We start from the raw sequence: 20294 nt of genomic DNA, 5'->3' as shown, positions 1-20294 counted from the left end.
TTCTAAACTCGTCTAATGATCAAACAAAACTAATCATCATCAGTTCTTTGTTGGCTGATATTGCTTGCGTATATACTATAGCATCATCCTCGTTAAATTTCTTTCGTACTGACATACTGCTACAACTCGGGGGGGGGGGGGGGGAGGCGATGAGTAAATTGAGGAATAATTTCAGCTTCTAATTCCCACCTTAGTACCGTCACTTCCCCCGATACGTATTCCTCATCAATGCAATCAAGCCCTTAATTATCAAATAAACTTCCGCGCGTTTGCTCCCCAAAGTGTCTAATCGTGGTGTCGATGCATGTAGTGCGCGAACAGACTGCAATTACCCTTCCTTAACCTTGGAGTCACTTGCACACACACTGTAAACGCTTTCACACCTTTAAAGGTGTAATAATGTGCATGGCGCACGCCTTTTTTGGTGTAATTTTGGTAACATCATAATGGAGTACGGTTTAGCACTAATTTTCTTTACGCGCATGCTGTCTGTCCTCCAAAAATTCAGTCTTTCAAGTCTCAACATTGTTGAACAGTATTGTAGACACTTGCACGTGCTCGATTATCGCTAGCGATGCATATGTGCATTAGCACGTATCTACTATATCCAAGACATAATGAGAGCAAGATTTGAACTGACACCTCATCTTTTGTAATGCTTTTTGAATTTTGTAAAATATCAACCTGGAGGTACAATGTTAGGCAACCAGGTTTAATGTGCATGGCGCACACCTTTAAAGGTGTGAAGAAGTTTACAGTGCAGGTTTCGTTATATCTTTCAACCTACAATTTCTTTCGCATCTATTGATGGCGGTATTCCTATACTACTCATCACGTGGAGTGACTTTTTTTTTTTAATGGAATACATATTGAAATACTATACACCGTCCATTGCTCTCTATAGGCTTATATATATACGTAACCCTTGGTGAATTCAAGCCACAAGCACGTTACTCACATTGAAACGCCCATCTCTTCAGCGAGCGTATCCCAAAGAACACCTTGAGGAGAGCACCCTTGCACTCTTCCGAAACGTCCAGCTCGGAACTTCTCCGTATCACGATGGGAAGCATCTTTTTGGAGATTGTGTCCACGATGCCCTGCAGGTTACGTTCGAACTTCTCCCACGAGCGCAATATTCTTTGATCCAGGGTGCGATTGTCCGACGGCTTCCTGTGCTGGACGTCGTTGACGTCTGACGGCGTGGTCGCGGCGGCGTTGGCGCTCGACAGGAGGAAGATTGGAAGCACGGTGCACGCGCACAGCACGGCGGGCCATAAACGTGTTGTCGTCGACCGCATTGCCAGGGCGACTCTGTTGAACTGATTAGGAGACGAACGGACGAGACCTGTTATAAGGAAGGAGGAGGCCTTTGAGGCGGCCTTGCCCGAATCCCATGGCTGCGTCGCCGTGAAGTGTCCCCAAAGGCCGTTCCGCAGGGGCGAACGCGCGCGCGGCAATGTAATGCCGTCAAGGCGTCACTGGTATAACGTATCTTACGCCGACTTCGCGACTCCTCTATACATTGCTTTCTTTTCCTTTTTTTTTTATGTATAGTGTAATGAATTCGTCACGTTGCCTGTAACTGTTGAAAAACAAAATCTGTAGAAAGAGGGGAGGGGATATGTTTAATGCTGATAAAAAAAGAGAAAACAGAAGGGAAAGGTTAATTAGCCATGATGTAGGCTTGCTATTCCCAAAAGCAAACAAACAAAATGAAAATAAAAGCCGCAGAGACACGAGAAATTATGAAGAAATACAGGAAAAGACTTCACTAATCGTTGTGCAGACAGTCATGTAGGAGGTATCAGAGAGTGCCCAAGAATTTAGATTTTTTTTTAAATTCCGTGTTAGCGCCGCGAAGCAACTGTGGCTATGAGCGGCGTACAAACGTGGACAGATGGAGAGGGGACAGCAGGAAGCAGTGGGGGACAGGGGGGTTAGTGTGCGTCCTGGGCCGACTTCAAGGAGAACTGTGCCGACATTCGTCTGAAAAGTCTTCGGAAAACCCAAAGAAAACCTCAGACAGCACAGCCGGTGACAGGATTGAAGAGCTTAGATTCCTGAAGGAATCGTGGAAAGTCATTTTCACTTTTCTCGTAGTTTATTAAACTTGAAAGAACTGATGTTCAGAGGCTGGAACAACATAGAAGGGACAAATACATACAAAGCCTCAAATTTGCCTAAGAAATTAACGATGAAAGATGAAAGTCACTGAAAAGGTTAGCCAGCTGTAGGACTCGAACCCACATCTTCTGGATCGCCGGTCCAGGGCTCTATCAATTGGGCTAAGCTAACACGCCTTGCTAACAGCTGGCTAACCTTTTCAGTGACTTTCATCTTTCATCGTTAATTTCTTAGGCAAATTTGAGGCTTTGTATGTATTTGTCCCTTCTATGTTGTTCCAGCCTCAGAACATCAGTTCTTTCTTGTTCATCAGTTGCCGCCTGCGTCGATCCCGTCGTATGAATGCGTGTATGAGTGTGCAAAAATGTAAGAGTGAAAGGAGGATGAGCGAGACAGAGTGGCTGGTTTGTCCCTTCACATTACGCACCCTGGAAGTCACTGAGAAGGCCGTAATAGGCCGTTTAAGACTGCCCGTGTGACAGGGATATTAGGGACAGATGTGGGTTCGAGTCCTACAGCTGGCTAACCTTTTCAGTGACTTTCATCTTTCATCATTATTAAACTTGTCACACTGTGATACATGCACGTATTGTACTACACGACAAAGTATTCACGGGCGAATTTCTCTCTCTCTCTCTCTCTCTGAGGAACACGGAGGCTAAATGTCAGCGGCGCCAGGGCCTGCGCGAGCCACGCGTTGGCGCGTTACGGCTAAGTCTGACCGCGGCTGTACGGAACGAATGACGGTATATTTTCGTAGGTGCCGTGATAGACTCCTGTGCTCAGGGTTTTCACTTCTAATTTTTAATAATATATGGTCCTGGAAGTGGAAAAAGCGGGTGAAGTTGTCAAGGGTCGTCGAATTAAAAGTATACGGATTACAGGCCGACAGGACTCTAAGTGATGAAAGATGAAAGTCACTGAAAAGGTTAGCCAGCTGTAGGAGTATTAGGCGAATTTCTTAGGCGAATTGAGGCTTTGTGTGTATTTGTCCCTTCTACGTTGTTCCAGCCTCAGAACATCAGTTCTCTCATGTTCTTTAAGTGATTTTCGTTCGTTCCCTGTGTAGATTATGCATGTAAATGATGTGTGCATAAAGGTGTAGGTATACTGTAGGGGCTTTCTTGTATGTACATGTCAGTATGTCAGATATATTCCGAACAGACATATTTCTCGCTTTCCCGTGGTATAGAAACTATCAGCATTATCGGTGCCCGAAATAACGAGTGTTGTAAGCAGTGTCCTGGGATCATCCCAAGTTGTAGAAGACTTAATCAGGGCGCAATGCAACCAGGGGAATATTGAGGTGTACCCAAAATGAAGGCGATTAGCGGGTGGGCCAATAAACAGATGTGAAGTATCGTACTTATATTTACGTATGTACATCGTATTTCTGATGTTCCACATTCATCGTTGTTTTCATTCCCCACATCACCACCAGCAGTATCGCCTCTGGCGATGAAACTCCCCATTCATCATCTTAAAATAAAGTTGTTGTTGTTGTTGTTGTTGTTGTTGATGTTCCACAAGCAGGCAAAGAGAGTTTAATAAAAGCAGTCGCGGCGACGTCGAGACGCTTAATTGAGAGAGAAGCGCAGGGGGCTATATAGCCGGGCGAGCATATTCTGAAAGCGAAAGCACTTACGCAGGGCAAGTAAACTCTCATTTCCAGATATGTTAGCTTTATATGAAGTACAATGCACGCAAGGTGTTTCAGTAACCACGTCGAGGTAAAAAATCAAAATAAACAGACAAAATGAAAAAAAAAAAGCGCGCTGTGAATGAATATACGGTCAACGGCACATTATTTTCGTCACGTACTGCAAATGATTTTAGCGAATTTGAATTGAAAGAAACTGAAGTCCCGAAATCGAACTCCGAATTTTTGCACGGCTGACGTTGCCCGCTTTTCTTTCCTTTTTCTTTTTCTTCTTTCTTTTCTTTCATTCTTGTTTCTTTTCCATAAACAGGAAAAAGCGTGTTGGATTTACCCGATTCCATTGCAAAATGTACTAGTAGCCAGTAATGTCCCCAGAAATCTACCTCGAGGAGTGGGGGGGGGTACCGAACTTGCAAAAAGGGGGTATATTTATATGGATACATGTTTGTCGGTATGTACATTTGTATCTCAGTTGTATCGGGCAATGTCAGAAATTTCAAGGGGGGGGGGGGTTGCAAGAAAGTAAGGGGGTGTAGGTAAATTCCCAGTAATAGCATAAAACAAGTTGCGAAAACTGTCATTTCGCGCAACTTCGTCAAGAAGCGACGTGAGGTGGATGAAGGGGGACATGAACCTGCCCACGGTTTCCTTTCCGATGCTTCTGCCGATAATAGCAAGTTTTAGTACATCGTACGCAAAGGCGATTGCGTACGTAACAAATAGCGTTGGTGGTTCTGCGCACTGCGCGAAGCTCTCTTTCTGTGAGGGGGCGTGCGCGGAACAATCAACGCTATCCCTTACGTGTGCAAAGGCGATAGCGTACGATGTACGTATTAAAAGTCTCTAATGGTAGCAATGGTTCGAACTCAATCGGAAACACGGGTGAGAAGGAAACAGGAAGAAGCGGATGACCGCTTTCTCCCGACGCTTCTTTGATTGACTTGGCGAAGGACTGGACGCGGCAGGCATGAAAGAACTGATGTTCTGAGGCTGGAACAACATAGAGGCAACAGCTTTCATCGGGAGGCAATTTGCGCGAGTCGAAACGTCCCCACTTTTCTTTTTTCTTTTTCTCATCTGTAATAGCTGTAATTGCCTACTGTAGTGGGCAATGTATTTTGCATGGAGGCGGTGTAAATCCGAGATGCGCTTCCTGTTTTTGACAACAAAAAAAATATTACATTCACTTGGCAAATTTCGGAGTTCAATTACTTTTGTTAAAATTACGTGTAGCGTGTAGCAAAAGTTTCCTAGAAATGAATGTCATTTAACGCTTTTTTTTTTCCTTTTTTTCGTAGCGTGCTTTTGTAATTATTTCGTTGCCTGTTGTACGTGGTTGCCGTATTATATACGCCCCGCATATAAGGTGTTTCACGTAACTTCAACTGAGGGGGGAATATATGTTTATTTTAAAAAGAGGAGGGAAAGGTTCGCCTGCGCTACGGCGGCTTGCTACTTCAACTAAGGTTTTGCAGGAATGGTATATCATAAGGGGGTGAAACAAGTGGGATTACGTTGGCAGCCATCTTGCGCAATTTGTCACGAGATTTTTGTATTGCCCCTAATTAACTGAGATTAATTATGTCTCTCTTATCAATTTTAGAGCCGAGAAAAGATAAGCCAGTCGTAGAGCGCCGAATTACCGGATTCAGATGTTTGCACTCTTAACGCGGTTCTTTTTGCGACACTCAAAAAGAAAAGCGCGCGAAATGTAAAAAAAAAAAGAAAAGAAAAAGAGAGAGAGAGAGAAAATAAATCATCTATGAATGAAGGAGACCCGCAGATAGCCGGACTCGGATGCGGCGTGAGGGAGGCGGGGTCTTCCCAGAACCAGCGTTTGCACATGATACTTTTTTTAGTGTCGACAACAACAACAACAACTTTATTGTGAAATGATGGATGGGGAGTTTTATCGCCAGGGCCGGTACCCTACCCCATTGCTGGCGGTGATGCGGGAATGAAATAATGAGCCCCTTCACAATAAAGATCGAAGTCCTATGGTGTCCAAAAAGGTCAAAAAAGCTTTAAGGGGAGAGCGTTGGTGGGCTGGATTTGGTCAGGGACCAAGCAATTTAGAGAGAGGGGGGAGAGGGGGGCGAGAGTACAGCTGATTAAGGGACCCGGAGAGTGTGGTTCGGGAAGGTTGGTAGTGTGGGCAATGAAGAAGAATGTGCTCTAGATCTTCTAGAGCACCGCACTGACAGCAACTAGGAGAGTCAACTTGTCTCAAGCTTAGTGTCGACCGCTCTAGTGTGCTACTGGAAGATCCAAGAGTTCTTTAAATCCGTCTTTCGTTTTTTTTTTAATTCCACCTTAGCGCCGCGGAGCAACTGTGGCTGTGACAGGCGTACAGACGTGGACAGATGGAGAGAGGACAGCAGGATGGAGTGGGAGACAGAGGGGTCAGTATGCGTCCTGGGCCGACTTCAGGGGGAACTGTGCCGACATTCGTCTGGAAAATCTTCGGAAAACCCAGGGAAAACCTGAGACAGCACAGCCGGTGACGGCGGATTCGAACCCGCGTCAACTCCTAGTCTCAGCGTGGACTGATTTGTGGAATAAAGGACGGCGTTACCTTGACAGAAATACAAAAGCAACAGGGTTCATCGGTTGCCTCGTTCCTGATTTATCAGCGCAAGAAACTGCCCATTTGCGCTTGGGAAGTGCATGCGTATCAAATGGGACGGGTCACATCAGTCCTGATTGATTGATTCAAAAATACAAAAAATATGGAGCTACGAGTCCCGACGAAGTCGGGACAGGCTACTCCAGGACGCGTAAATAGAAAAGAAAGGAGGAGGATGTTCATGTTCATGTTGAAAAAAAAATCCGTCCTTTTTTCTACACACACGCATGCTGTGATAGCTGAGAAGTACAACTTTCGTTGGAGAGAGTCGATCTTTCTACCTCGTATGACCGTGTTAGCAGGGTTCGTTGTAATCGGGAAACACGTGTGCTTTCGTGGAAAAATCAGGCATTATGGTCATCTAGAGCATTACTTTAAAGAGCGTATCCTCCTCCACTACACACAGGTGGTTTCATCGTTACCTATAACATCACCATTGCTGAGCCATCAAGGCTTGACTCGGGGATACTTTTTATCACATCACCATCACCATCGGGGATAATGCTTTTTCTTTTCTTTTTTGCCTGCGCCCTATGCACGCGGTGTTATTCGCCTCTCCACAGTGCCGTGCCTTTCCAGCTGGCTGCTCGCCACCTAGCGGACCCCAGCAGAAGCACTCAATTAATGATAATAACAGCAGACGACAGGTATATTTCGCGCTGACCCGAAACTGCCGCAACTTCCCTTAGTATGCGATGGAATTTCCCGGCTTACAGAACTCAAACGGCAACAGCACTGCTCAATTCCGCAGTGCAAAACTACCGCGGAGAAGAATATTCGATGTCGAGAAAGGGGGGGGGGGGGGGAGGATAGAGATACTATCACAGGAGCGACATGAACGAAAACAACGAAGACAGCAGGAAACCACGCGCGAGTTATGTTATTTGTAGTGTAAGTAGTGCAGTGTAGTTTGTAGTGTAGTTCTGTGCAAGTTTTGAAGCGTGTCTCGTGGAAGAAGGCAGGGCCGATGTATTCATCGGCAATCATTCTTTTCTCCGCCATCTTGAGGACAACGCGAGCGTCTCTGTAAGTAGTTGAAGCGGCGAATACTGAAAAGGTCATGCTCTTGGATTTTGTTTCTCTCTCTCTCTTTTTTTTTTTTTTTTTGCTGAGTCACGCACCGTAAAACGATGTTAGCAGAACATGCGCATGTGGAGTAGGTGCGTACGTGTATGCCACACATTTTTCGTTGGCGTTATTCGGGGAATACGAGCTGCAGTCACCTTACCACCTGACGTTTGCTCGGCTTACGTTTTTTCGACTTTTTCCCTTATTGCGTAAAGAGGTTCAACTGTTCCTTCCCTTCCATGAGACCCTTTATCCTTGAGAAGGTTGCTTGTTGTATTCTTCGTTTGGAAAATGAGCAAAAAGACGCGCACGAACATAAAACCACATCACGGAAGTTATAGAAGGGTAGAAAATCCCCGGCGGACTGGAGGACGAGACAGGCTCCCGTCCTGAGGCATAACAGAAGGCTTCTTGCAAGGTTCTATACCAGACTCCTGCTCCTGGCTTTACTATGTTCGTCCACGCCTTTTGCTGCTTTACCAGATATGAAGACGCACCAGCTAGCCGACATTGCTATTGTTTTCCTCATTGTATGCCCATTTCTTCTTTTTTCTTTTTCGCCGTTTCTGGTTTGTTTCAGTTCAGCATGAACCAGACTTGCTCTTGCCCTTTCTCCTTTATTGCGGAAGATCTCCTGTCCTACAAAGCAGCAACTGGCTTCTGTAACTGGTTCCATTTGGAAGTTACTTTGCGGGAGGAAGAAATAATAATTAAATACGTTACCTCGTTTGATCCCGGTAACCAGCTACTGTAGCTATTTGCTTGAAAGCTAAGTTTAATTCTCAAGACTGGTTCTAAGGAGCTCGTGCGGAGTTGCATGCCAACGCTAGCTCCTCAGGACTGGGTGCCATCCTTGTTCGAGAGGTCCAATGTGTTGAACGTTATTTCTCAAACTCATAAAAAATGAATTAGGACGCTTGATCACTTCATGTTTTATAGGTTTTTACAAATAACCACACTATTCCGAGTTAAGTAAATTACGAACGATGGAGCTCCCTCGATAGCTTGAATAGATTCTTCGTAGCTCACGGCTCGTACAACGGATTTCTTCACCTTCCATGCTTGGTACATTCATAATATGAGGCAGAGGAAATTAGGCGAACGATTCCATATTTTTCATTTTCTTCCTAACCTAATAAAGACGAACACGACAAAAGATTATCATGAATTGTGAATGAAGTTAAGAGTATACGTTTTGTCCTGCCTACCTCGTGTTTTGTCTCGTGTCTTCACTCAAAGTCATGGAACTGTTATGTTATTTCAAAAGAAGTTCGTTTCGTTACCACCAGCTCGCCTGCGTTTTGGCGTGGCAATTCAAGTCAGTTTCGGTATGCCAGTCGCAATCTGGCAACCATGTGCCATCAATGTTTGGCGCGCATTCCGCAAAATTTGGCGCGAAATCAGTCAACGCAGCAAGGTGGCAGAGTGTTCATCGAAGCTGGGGCCGACATGGAGTACTTTATACTTAATGGCAATACTCTTGTGCCGATACAAAACATAACAGAGGACGCAGCAGGTATGGTACTTTCCCATACTTTCTTTCACGTGTGATCTCTCCATATACGCTGCAAATGTGTCTGTGATCTTAGAGAACCGCCGCGTTCCTGTACAGGCGTGCCATAATTTTAAGTCCTTACCTTGCCATGATAATTTTAGAGTTAGACAAACATTAAACTGTATCAGTGTTTCGTCATTTGTGTCGAGCGCAGCAGGTCGAGTTCTCTGTTTTGATCGGTTTTTATATTGACACTGTCCCATTCTAGGCACCGTGTTCCTACAGGCAGTTGAAACGCAAGTCAATACAGCGACCCCGGTGCAAGCAACACAGCCGGAATCAAATATAGTGCACGATCCGAAGGTGCATGTGAAGACATTGGTGTTTTTCGACCTGGAGACCAGTGGTCTACCAAGCCCAGGACAGAGGGTCTGCATCACGGAGCTTGCAATGGTGGCAGTTGACAGGCAAACATTCGGAAACAACAAGACTTTACCATTTCGAGTAGTCAACAAGTTTGTACAGTGCATTAAACCAGAAGTTTATGTCCACCCCATGGCTGCCAAGACATCAGGTACAATATATTTTACATGTCCCCTCGCGCTTTGCATAGCCCGTGATATCGATACGAGTGGCGTTATTGTACCTTCCAGGTCTCGACAACAAGATTCTGGAAAATCAACAGGTTTTCAAAGAAGTTGTCCCAGCTGTAAAGGCGTTCCTTGACAGTCTTCCTCAACCAGCCTGTCTCCTTGCTCACAATGGAGATCGTTTCGACTATCCAATTTTACAGGTGTGCTATACCAACTTGTCAAACTTGTCGAGTGTTCAAATATACAGCTTTATTCTTTCCTCATTCTAAACTACACTTTCAATGGACCCACAGATTTTTTAGCCATACACAGTCAAAAAATGACATCACATACTGACTGTTACCACATATTTGGAGGTACATGCACTTCATCATTTTTGTTCCGGCGTACTTCTGTCTGCTAGGAGCACAGACAGCGGTCCAGGTCCTCCAACATACGATGTCCTCTAACCGACGTTACCTGTAATGAACATAACATTTGGACACTCCACATAAATGCATTAGCGTAGTGCTGAGGTTTTCCAATTGTGTCTAATTATGCAACCTGGGTTGGAGAGTTCAGTCGCCAAAATAGGAGGCTAAATCTTGTCACTGTTTCCGGGATCACTACCTCGTAGTGTGGCGGCAGTCAGCCTCTTTAAGGCACAAGCTTCAAGTAAAGCTTATGTTGTAAAATTTCAAGTAAAATTTTATGTTGTTCCACATTACCGGTCATGGTAATTAAAGCTTCTGAAAATAGACCAAAAGCCAGGAGTCATAATCTTTATAATTTTGTTACACTGGCTTCCACGACAAAAATTCAACGATAACAAAGAAAGGAGTTTCAATGCCACTGCGGGTGTCCTAAACAGCTTGAAACACGTAATAAAAACTGTTTCAACGTGATGAGGATGCCCGCATAGGCATTAAAACGTCCTTTTTTGTTATCATTGAATTTTGTTGTGGAAGCCAGTGTAACGATAAAGATTAAAGCTTCTGCGAAATCGCTACGTATGAATTGAGCCGGAGGTTTAACCCAATCCTTCGAATATAATTATTGAAGGTTGCCGCTTTAGGGTGCAACCTGATTTTTACCCGTCAAATTGCCCTCACTGAGACATCTGTAGGAATGCACACTAACTTGTTAAACAGAAACCGTTTACGTTGCATCACCAGTTGTACCAAACCAGTACAGTTTGAGTAACTGAGATTTCTCCCCGAATTCACATCAATTTAAAGCGCACGTCTATTTACTTGATTTTTACCCACTAAATTTAGAAAAAAGTATTTCCTGAAAACTTCAGGCTATAGACAAGATTTATTGCGGGATAGAATGTGTTGGTGTTCAAAGACTACACATGGGCACTGTCCTCTTTCTTGGTGTCCTGGACAGTGACAGAAGAAGAAGAATGACACATTACGCATTTCTGGACCAAAATGCAATAGCATTACATTACTTGTTACTCCTTCGTTAATTGTAATGGGGTTCCTTTGGCTACTTGTAGAAGAAATTTAAGACAAATTTTTTTCATTACATTTTTCAAACTACTGGCAAACTACAATTGACAGAAATTGTTTTCACACTCTGATCATCCATGAAAAATAAAAGAAATTCTTCCAAAAGAAATATGTGCTTGAACTGATTGATATAAGTAATCACTTTTTCCAAAATTAATTAATGTCCGGAACCGGTTACCCTCTACCATCATAGTGGGCATTTAACTTTTTTTGGGGGGGGGGGGGAGGGGTCACATCTGTGTTCCTTTAAGCGTATTTTGGAATTTTAATGCTCGAGCCATGCCACTATCAACTAATTCTGTGGATGTACTGTATAAATTTGTAATTTTCTTGTTGCATCGTCTTCCTTTGATTCATTTATTTTTTCAAAGCTGAGCTCCTAAACGTCTTTCCTATGTACACTTTTTTTTGTACTCTTTTTCTTTTCTCTTCCTACTGTAATGCCATCTGGCAAAATAGGTATTCCAGAAATCAGTTACTCCCCATCTCTGATACAGACAGTCATTTTAGGAGGACTATCCCTTTAACCTTCGGCGATCTAGAAACGTTCACCCTTAGATGCATACGCGCAACGACAGATATTCGCCTGCGTAGTACTTGCTCAGCTGTAAATCACGTCTTTCCCACAGGACGAGTTGACGCGTGCCGGTGCGTTAGACATCCTGGACGTTTACTGCTGCGATACCATCGGAGCCATGAAGCACATTCTGCGTGACGGCGCTCCTACCAACAAGAGAGGCGGAAACTCGTTCTCGCTAGATGCCCTATACAAGAAGCTGTGCGGGCGTCGAAAGAACGCGCATCAGGCAGAACAGGACTGCTTGGACTTGATGCGGGTGTGTCACCACGATCGTCAGGCATTCCTAGACTACGTGGACTCCCACGCTGTGAGCTTTGCCGAACGTGGAAGCGCGAACAAGTCTGCACAAAGGCTCAGCATGTGAGGATGTACGCATGGTGCATCCTCGTTTCATATTTGGTGTTTGCTTTTACCCTGATTTTGTAGGCATTGTGTAAATCACCTGTGCAGTGTTTTGACAAATTAACGGTCCACTTGAGAAGTGGTCTCTCATCACAATTCATTACTCTCTTCTTTTTATGCGTGCCACACTGGATGAACCGTGGTGGCAAAAGATTTCTTATTTTTCCTCTTGCACATTTCATGAAGGGATAGTAGCCATGGCCATATCTCACTCCTGTTCATTTTTTTTTTTTTTTACCATCAGTGTTTTTATCAACATTCTGCTTCTACATGTCACTGGTGAAAAGTTGCTTGTGGATTTTAAATTATGTTACCCTTACGTTATCTGAACAAGAATGTAATATCTGCTCCCTAAAGTAATACAATATGTCTTACCAACAATAATATTAATGCTCTATTCCTATTTTTGCGCATCTATCAATTAGGTAAGCCTCAAATACTTGAGCATGAACAGTCAACCTGGTCACGTGTTTAATTGTGTATATTATTCAAATGAATGTTTTAATGCTCGTGTGAAAATGCACGTTGTCATTTGTAAGCAATGCTTTTCTTTCGTGTGGTTCTGTAGGGATTTCATTGTATTGCTTTTACATTTTTTAAAACTATGAACATTATGATTTTTCATTGCTATGAACGTGGACTAGCTCGGTCATAGTTCAGTGGAAGGGACTGAGCTGGTTTGTGATGGGCATAAAGATCAAGCTGACTCATCCACACCCACTGTGTCTGTTGCAAAGTTCCCCCAGAGCACTCGTTAACATTGTACAAGTGCTTCTGTGACAATAACCTGTGACTTGTGTATTTATGGATTTATTGTCCGAGGGACCAAAGAATGTGGAAGCACTTCGTAGTGCCTCACGTTAACCACACATAAGCAGTGCAATGCGCGGAAGGGAAACTAGAACGAACAATAAAAACGAGTTTCTAAACAACTCTCAAATCTGCCGTCTGCTACTTCAGTTCTGCGTACGTGGGTGCGCAGGCGGCGTGACGCGTCGCGTGCGCGGCATCTCCCGGACGTACCATGAACTGCGCGTGCGCCTGTACTTTAGAGCCCTTCCGCTTGACTCCGCCACGTTTCGCTGGTGCATGGCGCATGCACGATTGTTTAAAAAAGAAACTTTGTTTTGTTCGTAGCGTTTCTTACAAATTTGATGATTGTGCCACCACACTTTATTTGAGACAAGGTATATTTTGTTGTCTTTCGTCATTTTTGTGTTCCATCAGATGGACACAGGGAGGAACTTGCCGCGGTACGCGAGATGCTCGTGATGGGTCGATCACTAGATTGAGGCGATGCTTTCCCAAGCAGTGCCTGTCACAGAAGAATGTGACAGTGATAAGTGCGAATTCCTATCAGGTCCCGTGGCGTCGCATTGCCAGGATCAGTCCCAACCGTAAGTACCTTCAGGTGCTTCACCCCAACATGTAGGCAATCTCTGAGGAGGCTAGAAGGTGCAGCCAGCGTCCGTGTGCAGTCTACCCGGTACAGAGAAGGACACTACAATCATCCTCAGCGTGTCACCGTCTCGTGTACGAAAAGAATGTGAACGCTCGAAAAGTGTCACTAAATCCATGCAAATACACACTTTTTTTCAAGTTTGGTACACCAACAATGTTTTCCCAACGTACATACATGTGCCTCACTATAAATAACACCAGCTTTGGTGATTATGTTGTCATCTCGAGACAAATAACACTTGTCAACGCACATAAGGCAGTGAAAACGATGACATCACAGCATCAGAAATATGCACAGAACCACACCTGCCAAAAATTACAGAGTAGTAGTAATAGACAAGCTGGGTGCAGGGTGACTGCCCCTGGAGGCAATAATTTACACAGACCACCACCTGGGGGTGCCTGCACTCCAATTCTTTTGTGGGCGCTCATGGAGATCCCACCTTGCTTCGGGTAGTTAGTCATACAGGGAGAAAAGTGATGACAGCGCACATAAAAGGCAAGGATGGCCCCCCCGACACAAGTGCTAACTTCCAACATATGGCTTTATTCTACAAGACACACTTTATTTGGAAGCAACCCACTGCTAACCAATCAATCACTGTCAAAAGCATGGGCTCCTCTTTCACCTCCCCCGCAAAGTTGGTTCTGGTAAACCTAGCCTCTTCAAATCATAATGTCCCCTTGTAAGTCTAAGTTTCAATTTTCTATGTAGCAGAGCCTATTTTTAAGAACTGAATGGCATCCTCTCATCGGACACCCTGTATTACTGACAACAGCTTACATGAACAAAAAAGAAAGCGTCTCTGTCACAGAAGTCATCTTTAACACTCTGTCTTGTTTCTATAAAACTGTTAAGACAATGAAACCCCCCATGCCCACTGTCACCATTTCAATTCTTAACGCCCCCCCCCAAGGGAACAGGATTACAGACTACAAAAGAACAAAGCCCTCGTGCACAAAAAGAAACAGGCAGGCACTGACCTTGACTGACCGCACAGACCTTATGCTGTCATTGGTCGTCCTTCTCCTCCTTGTTACAACCCTGGTGGGGGTGTCGAGAGTGAACGAACGCCACTGTGTTTGTGTACGTTTTCTTTCTTTTTGGGAAAAAGAAAACTGCATGTGTCAAAACCTTTTGTTCTCTTCAGCAAATTGACGCATATACTTTCATCGGATGTCTCAAGATGAAAATATTTTGGATGGCCCTATGTACCCCTTTAAACTTCCAGGCACACCATGGGAGGACAACGGTTGAGAGTCGAAACTCTGGTCTTTTTTGACTTGGAGTCAACCGGGCTTCCGTCTTTCATCCCCAAGCGTCAAGTCAACATCACGGAGGTCGGCATGGTAGCCATCAGGAGGGACAATTTCATGTCACCTCTGAGGTACCTCAACAAGATGACTTTGTGCGTTCGGCCACGGTACTCAATATCCGATGGGGCTTCCCGGCTTTCAGGTAAGAATACGTCCAGGGAGTTACACTCGTGCTTCTGGGTACATCGGGTGGCATGACGCTTTCTTGCACGGGATGGTAGCTGCCCCCCGGTTCACGTGGGAAAAGTTCTTGCTGTGCGCTCTCTGGAGTTGCTTCCAAGCCGTCTGGGACCTTGTAAGAGAATGAGTAGAGCATGAAGTTTTCGAGAAATATTTTTTTGTAAATTCGGGGGGTTAAAATCAGGTAGAGAAACATGTGCACTAAATTCATGCGAATTCGGGTGAAAAAACTTCCATTACGCTAAAATCGGGGAGAAATCAGGCTCAGTTATTCAAACTAACAGTAGCGGTTTGGTACAAACGGTGATGTAACTGCATTTTTCTGCCAAACAAGTAAGTTGGTGCATTCCTACAGACGTCTCAGTAAGGGCAATTTGCCTGGTAAAAATCGGGTTTCACCCTAGAGAGGCAACCTTCAATTCGGGGTGGGGATTCGGGGAAGAATCGGGTAAAACCCTAAAACTTCAGGCTCTAAGAATGAGTGAGATCGACATCACTCCGTAAAAGAGCAGGACCATGATGGAAGTGAGTCATGGTCGTAGCGGACAAATTTTTGAGTGGGAAATCTCGAGCTATGCTTGTTGCGTACGTTATGGCTAGGGGATAGTAACGTGCATATTTTTGTTACCGTTTCGTTACTGCGATGTTTCTGCTTTCCAGCCTATCCATCTTGTTTCCATTACGCTCTGAGTAAGTGGAATAGCTGTTGTGGAACTTGCAGTTCCACAACAGCTGTACACTTGCAGTGTACAGCCTCTTCACCTCTCACAGCACTCCATCTTGCCTGAGTGCTGCCTCGAAGGTGCGCGTAAATATCACGGGAGCAATTCAGCTACGGTGATATTTGTGCATACTGAAGGATTTTGGAAACATGTCTTCATTCTGTAGCGTGTCATGCTGAAATTCTGGGTCCAGTAACTCCGGTTGGGTGTCACCATATACCCTTCCACAGTTGCTTCTGCAGGCGATTGCTATCAGCAGGAAACAATACTGCTATGTCGCAGTAAAATTAAAAAGAATTGGGCTCGCGTCATTGTAGACCTCTCGCTGTAGTAGGCGGGGGTCTTGGGTAATCCAGAGTGTATTTTCGCTGCTCTTTTAAGGGCGTAGAGGGTAACGCCCTCCTTTATGGGCTTAGGGGCTGCCCCGAAAATGACAACAACGAACATTTCCTAACATGGTGATTTCATGATGATTTGGTATTGATTTCATCTGCTATGGTCATAGTTCTGCAGGTTGGAATTTTATTTTTCATTGAATTCCTGTTGTTTTTGAGATTTGATTCTGATGTACTTGTTTTCTTTTTGTCAAACTGTATTATCCTTGCCATGTTACACAGTAAACACGTGTGCTGTCATGACCATTTTTAGTGTGCTTGGACCAGTTCCATCGTTGACACCTATTCTCGTACAACCGTTGGGATGAGACAACATGGTGCTTCTAAGCACCATAGTATATGGCAAAAACAGCAACATCAGCAATGTAGTGAGGCAATGTAATGTAACAGGGCTTAACCCGTTCCTTCCCCGAATTCAGGGTGAACCCGATTTTTACCCGGCAAACTGCCCACACTGAAATGTCTGTAATGGTGTACACTAGCTCATTTGACAGCAAACACAACCACATCACTGTTTGCACCAAACCAGTACAGTTTGTTGGAGTAATAGAGCCAGACTTTTCCCCAAATTTAGCATGCTAGAAGTTTTTCCACACGAACTCCCTCAAATTTAGAGAACATGTCGATTTCCCAGACTTTTACCCCCCCCCCCCCCCTCTCCCTGTGCAGTGTTCACTGACAGTAGCTGTACTTTGCTTACCGAGTCTTTGAGCGATGTTGATTTGTAATGAGGGCCTTGTTTTTTACAGTAAAACCCGTCTCTACCCCCCCCCCCCCCCCCCCCCCCCCCCCAATTGCATCATCATTGCTTAGACTAAAACCACGAAGCACTTAGAGTGAAGCACGAAAATGAACTGTGTGAAGCACAAGCACAAGGCTTTAGAATATAAAATAAAATAAACATCATTTTTAGTCCATAGTGCACAGTCTGCGGATGCCACCTACGCCTGTTTTGCCAAGCTTTTGCCAAGCTAAATGGCTACCGCCCTTTTTCTTTTCTCCCTCTCTTCATTCCCTAGGTCTTTACAACGAGGAACTGGAGCGCTACCCTCCATTTGATGACTGCGTCCAGCTGATCATGCAGTTCCTCGACTCCCTCCCAAAGCCTGCCTGCTTACTTGCACATAACGGCAACAAGTTTGATTTTCCCCTCCTCACCGCCGAACTCAAACGGCTAGGCGTCGGCTTGGAAATCTCGTGCTGCGACACATTGCCGGCCCTCAAGCACGTCATATCGTTGGGCACCCACAACAACAACAACAACAAGAGCGTCGAAGAACAGGAACTGGCGGCCCTCGAGAGACTACCCGACGATTTCTGGACCGCGTTCGACGCGTGTGACATCTTCGACGAAGGCGCCACCATGGTCGTAGCGGAAGTCACGCCTTCGAAACACGTGAAGACGCAGCCGTTCAACGCGGGGCCCAGGAAGAAGCCAAAGCCAGACGAGGTCAACATGAGCCAGGCCAACGGATTCCGACGTGCTCTGTTTAAAGATGACGCTATGCCTAGCGTAGCGGTTGACAAGGTAGATAGCCAGAACAATGGCTGTTCCAGCAGACACTTACAGGGCTTGACACCGAAAAAGACGCGTCAGTTGCACAGCCTCGCTGCCATATACGACATGTTTTTTGGGGAGTCGTTACCGAATGCACACAGTGCCGATGCAGACTGTTTAGCATTAGCAAAAGTGTGCAATTATGTGAGGGACGCGTTCCTCGACTACATAGATGCACATTACGTGCCACTGCACAACATATTGTCAATGTGGTAAGTGCCAATGGGGCACATCTCTCACCCGACGGCATTTTAATCTATACTTGCGTTTTACGTTTTTATACACATCCATCGCGAATGACTGTAATGCACTAGTGCATGGCTATAATTTGATTATCCTAATTTTTCAATATGTTACGGAAGTATATTCCGATTTTATTATGTGCACAAGTTTGTTTTAGCCAACGATTTTATGCTTCCTTTATAAGCGATATTAGTGTTTACAACCGGAATGTATTTAAAAAATGAATTTTATTGTGTCATACACTACATTTATTGATATGTATGTTTTGTTGAAATCTTTCATCGCAGACAAAAAAAAACACACATTTGTGAAATAAAGAAGCACATATGTACGTGCAGTACTTTTGTAGGATTCCTGAGCCCGTTCCATCCATCTCAAAACAGCTATAGCACCGGTTCTCAACCTTTTTTGGTCCATGCACCACTTTTGCCATTCATCAAAGCGTTATGCCCCCGCATCAAGATACTGCATGAATTCGTTGAATGCTACTCGATGTGGCTTTTACAGCTCAGTGGCGTCACCGCTTGAGACAAGTTGACTCTCCAAGACGGTGTCACTGCCCCTCTCCCTCAACATTGCTTGGTCCCTGGCCAAATCCTCCCTACCAACGCTGTGCCCGCAAAGCTCTTTTGACCTTTTTGGCCACCATAGGACTTCGAACCTTATTGTGAAGAGACTCATTATTTCATTCCCCACATCACCATCAGCAATGGGGTAGAGTATGGCACCTGGCAATGACACTCCCCATTCATCATTTTCAAAATAAAGTTATCGCTGTTTGCCCCCCCACCTTAACTCTAAAATAATACAGCCAAAAAAATTACAGGTATTTTATTGCTTCTTCCAAGTTCCCTGAATGTATTCTTTGTGGCGAGCGACCTCACCGCTAGACAGCCCTTCCAGTACCGCGTGCACCAAGAAGCCATCACGACGTACCATCGAGGAAGATGTCCTGTGAACGATATACTAGGTGGAGTCCAAGCAAGGACCGATGGGAGGTGAATGATGCATGGTGTCATTCCCTCCATGATATTATGTACCAAATTATCCCCACTGGTTGAGAACCCCTGTACTATAGCATTGTTGGACCTGAAAGCATTAGTACGGGCATATCCCTTTCCTGCGATTAATATCAGTAAAACTAATACTGAAAAGAACGGAACACACCGAATGTCATGAAATATTAGAAGGTTCAAGCAGAATACCCTATGTGCTGTCTCTAGCTTGAACATTACTATAGTATTCCGGACATGTCTGCTGCATTCAGCAAGTCCGTACGAAATGTTACACTTGCAGAAATATCAGGAGAGAAAAAAAACATATATTATTTTCCGCTCATGTGCCTGAACAGCGCAGTCACATATTGCTCGTTCTCAGCAAGTGTGGGTAGTACTGTGCAGTAGTATACTCTGGACCAGTATTTTATCCAGAACCGCAAGCTCTGGGGGGTTTGAGTGCAGTTACATTGTAACAGTAGTACACAGGTAAAAAAAAAAAAAAGGAAGTGCTGCCAAACATTGGGGGGGGGGGGGGTCTGGATAAACCACTGCTCCGGATTTGTTCGAAACAAAGGCAATTAAACGTGTTGACATATTCATTCTCGAGTACACCCTAATAATAACTGAGGGTGCCATGATGTTACACGCAAGGTTTGCCTGCCTATAGTACGAGTATAGCTTAGTCCGACACATCAGGGAGCTCCTTCGCTGCACTTTCTCTGTGAGGTGTTACAGATGCTGCAAAATCTCTGGTTCCAGGCATCTCAGGTAAGAACTATAATGTCCCTGGTTTATTCCAGGACTCAGTTATTCTTCCAAGGGAAAGCTTTAAGTTATTTTCGGTGCATTAGAAACCCGTCGATTCTTTTCCAAATGCAATCTGAAGACGAACTTTTGGCGATGTGAATTTTGTTACAGCTCGAAAAAAATTGCAGGTTCAGCTGCGCACCTTGAAACAGTATTTCCTGGACAGAAACATAAGAGTGCAATATGCATTTGTTGAGATGAGACCATTACCATGGTACCTCAAAATGTGTTTGGGCCTGAGAATGCTATCCTTGTATTAACGCTCGTCTATTCTTGGCCTCCCTACACGACTAGCTGATCGCACGACTGCCTCAGGACAATCTCTCATCTCATCTCCTCCTTCTTCTTCATCTTCTCCTTCTCATCTCCTGCAGCATGGTAGACGTTGTTCGTTGTACCGCTCGTTCCGTGAATTTGTTTTTCATCTTCCTGTCCCGTTGTCCCGTGGTCCCGTCACGTCGAGTTTGGTGAAGTTAGCCATAATTTGCGTAAGGATAGCTAAATTCTTCCTCGGAATATCTGTACTATTAATTTAAGGTTCGCAATTGAAAATACAGCGCCTATTT

The 20294-nt window shown here is 44.6% G+C and overlaps 3 protein-coding genes and 1 long non-coding RNA gene across 5 annotated transcripts in view; 2 read left to right on the top strand and 2 right to left on the bottom strand.

The window, feature by feature from the left end:
* The window catches only part of LOC135367795 (nose resistant to fluoxetine protein 6-like), an 87923-nt gene extending 86617 nt beyond the window's left edge, over window positions 1-1306 (bottom strand). Inside the window, exon 1 of the mRNA XM_064600918.1 lies at window positions 959-1306. Within this exon, the coding sequence (XP_064456988.1) occupies window positions 959-1301 (343 nt within the window). The 5' untranslated portion in view covers window positions 1302-1306. The remainder of the gene's footprint in view (window positions 1-958) is intronic.
* A 7539-nt stretch (window positions 1307-8845) lies between these two features.
* Window positions 8846-12980, top strand: LOC135367794 (three-prime repair exonuclease 1-like). The gene is made up of 4 exons (XM_064600917.1): window positions 8846-8997; window positions 9245-9550; window positions 9630-9769; window positions 11695-12980. Exons 1-4 carry the CDS (start codon window positions 8931-8933, stop codon window positions 12007-12009), a joined length of 828 nt encoding a protein of 275 aa, XP_064456987.1. The 5' UTR covers window positions 8846-8930; the 3' UTR covers window positions 12010-12980.
* A 135-nt stretch (window positions 12981-13115) lies between these two features.
* LOC135368301 (three-prime repair exonuclease 1-like) lies at window positions 13116-18274 on the top strand. 2 transcript variants are annotated; one of them, XM_064601487.1, is made up of 3 exons: window positions 13116-13234; window positions 14741-14967; window positions 17142-18274. In XM_064601487.1, exons 2-3 carry the CDS (start codon window positions 14748-14750, stop codon window positions 17894-17896), a joined length of 975 nt encoding a protein of 324 aa, XP_064457557.1. In that variant the 5' UTR covers window positions 13116-13234; window positions 14741-14747; the 3' UTR covers window positions 17897-18274. The 2 variants fall into 2 exon arrangements, with proteins under 2 accessions (XP_064457557.1, XP_064457556.1); XM_064601486.1 differs by having other exon boundaries at window positions 13116-13444.
* A 466-nt stretch (window positions 18275-18740) lies between these two features.
* LOC135368304 (uncharacterized) lies at window positions 18741-20290 on the bottom strand. The gene is made up of 2 exons (XR_010414741.1): window positions 19947-20290; window positions 18741-18875 (listed from the first exon to the last, which is right to left on the bottom strand). It is a non-coding gene; the product is annotated as an uncharacterized LOC135368304 (long non-coding RNA).
* Window positions 20291-20294: the final 4 nt, after the last annotated feature.

The sequence above is a fragment of the Ornithodoros turicata genome, chromosome 9 (assembly GCF_037126465.1).
Source record: "Ornithodoros turicata isolate Travis chromosome 9, ASM3712646v1, whole genome shotgun sequence".
Classification (NCBI taxonomy): Eukaryota; Metazoa; Arthropoda; class Arachnida; order Ixodida; family Argasidae; genus Ornithodoros; species Ornithodoros turicata.
Note: the sequence above shows the minus strand (reverse complement) of the source record. Positions and strands in the feature narration are given on the sequence as shown.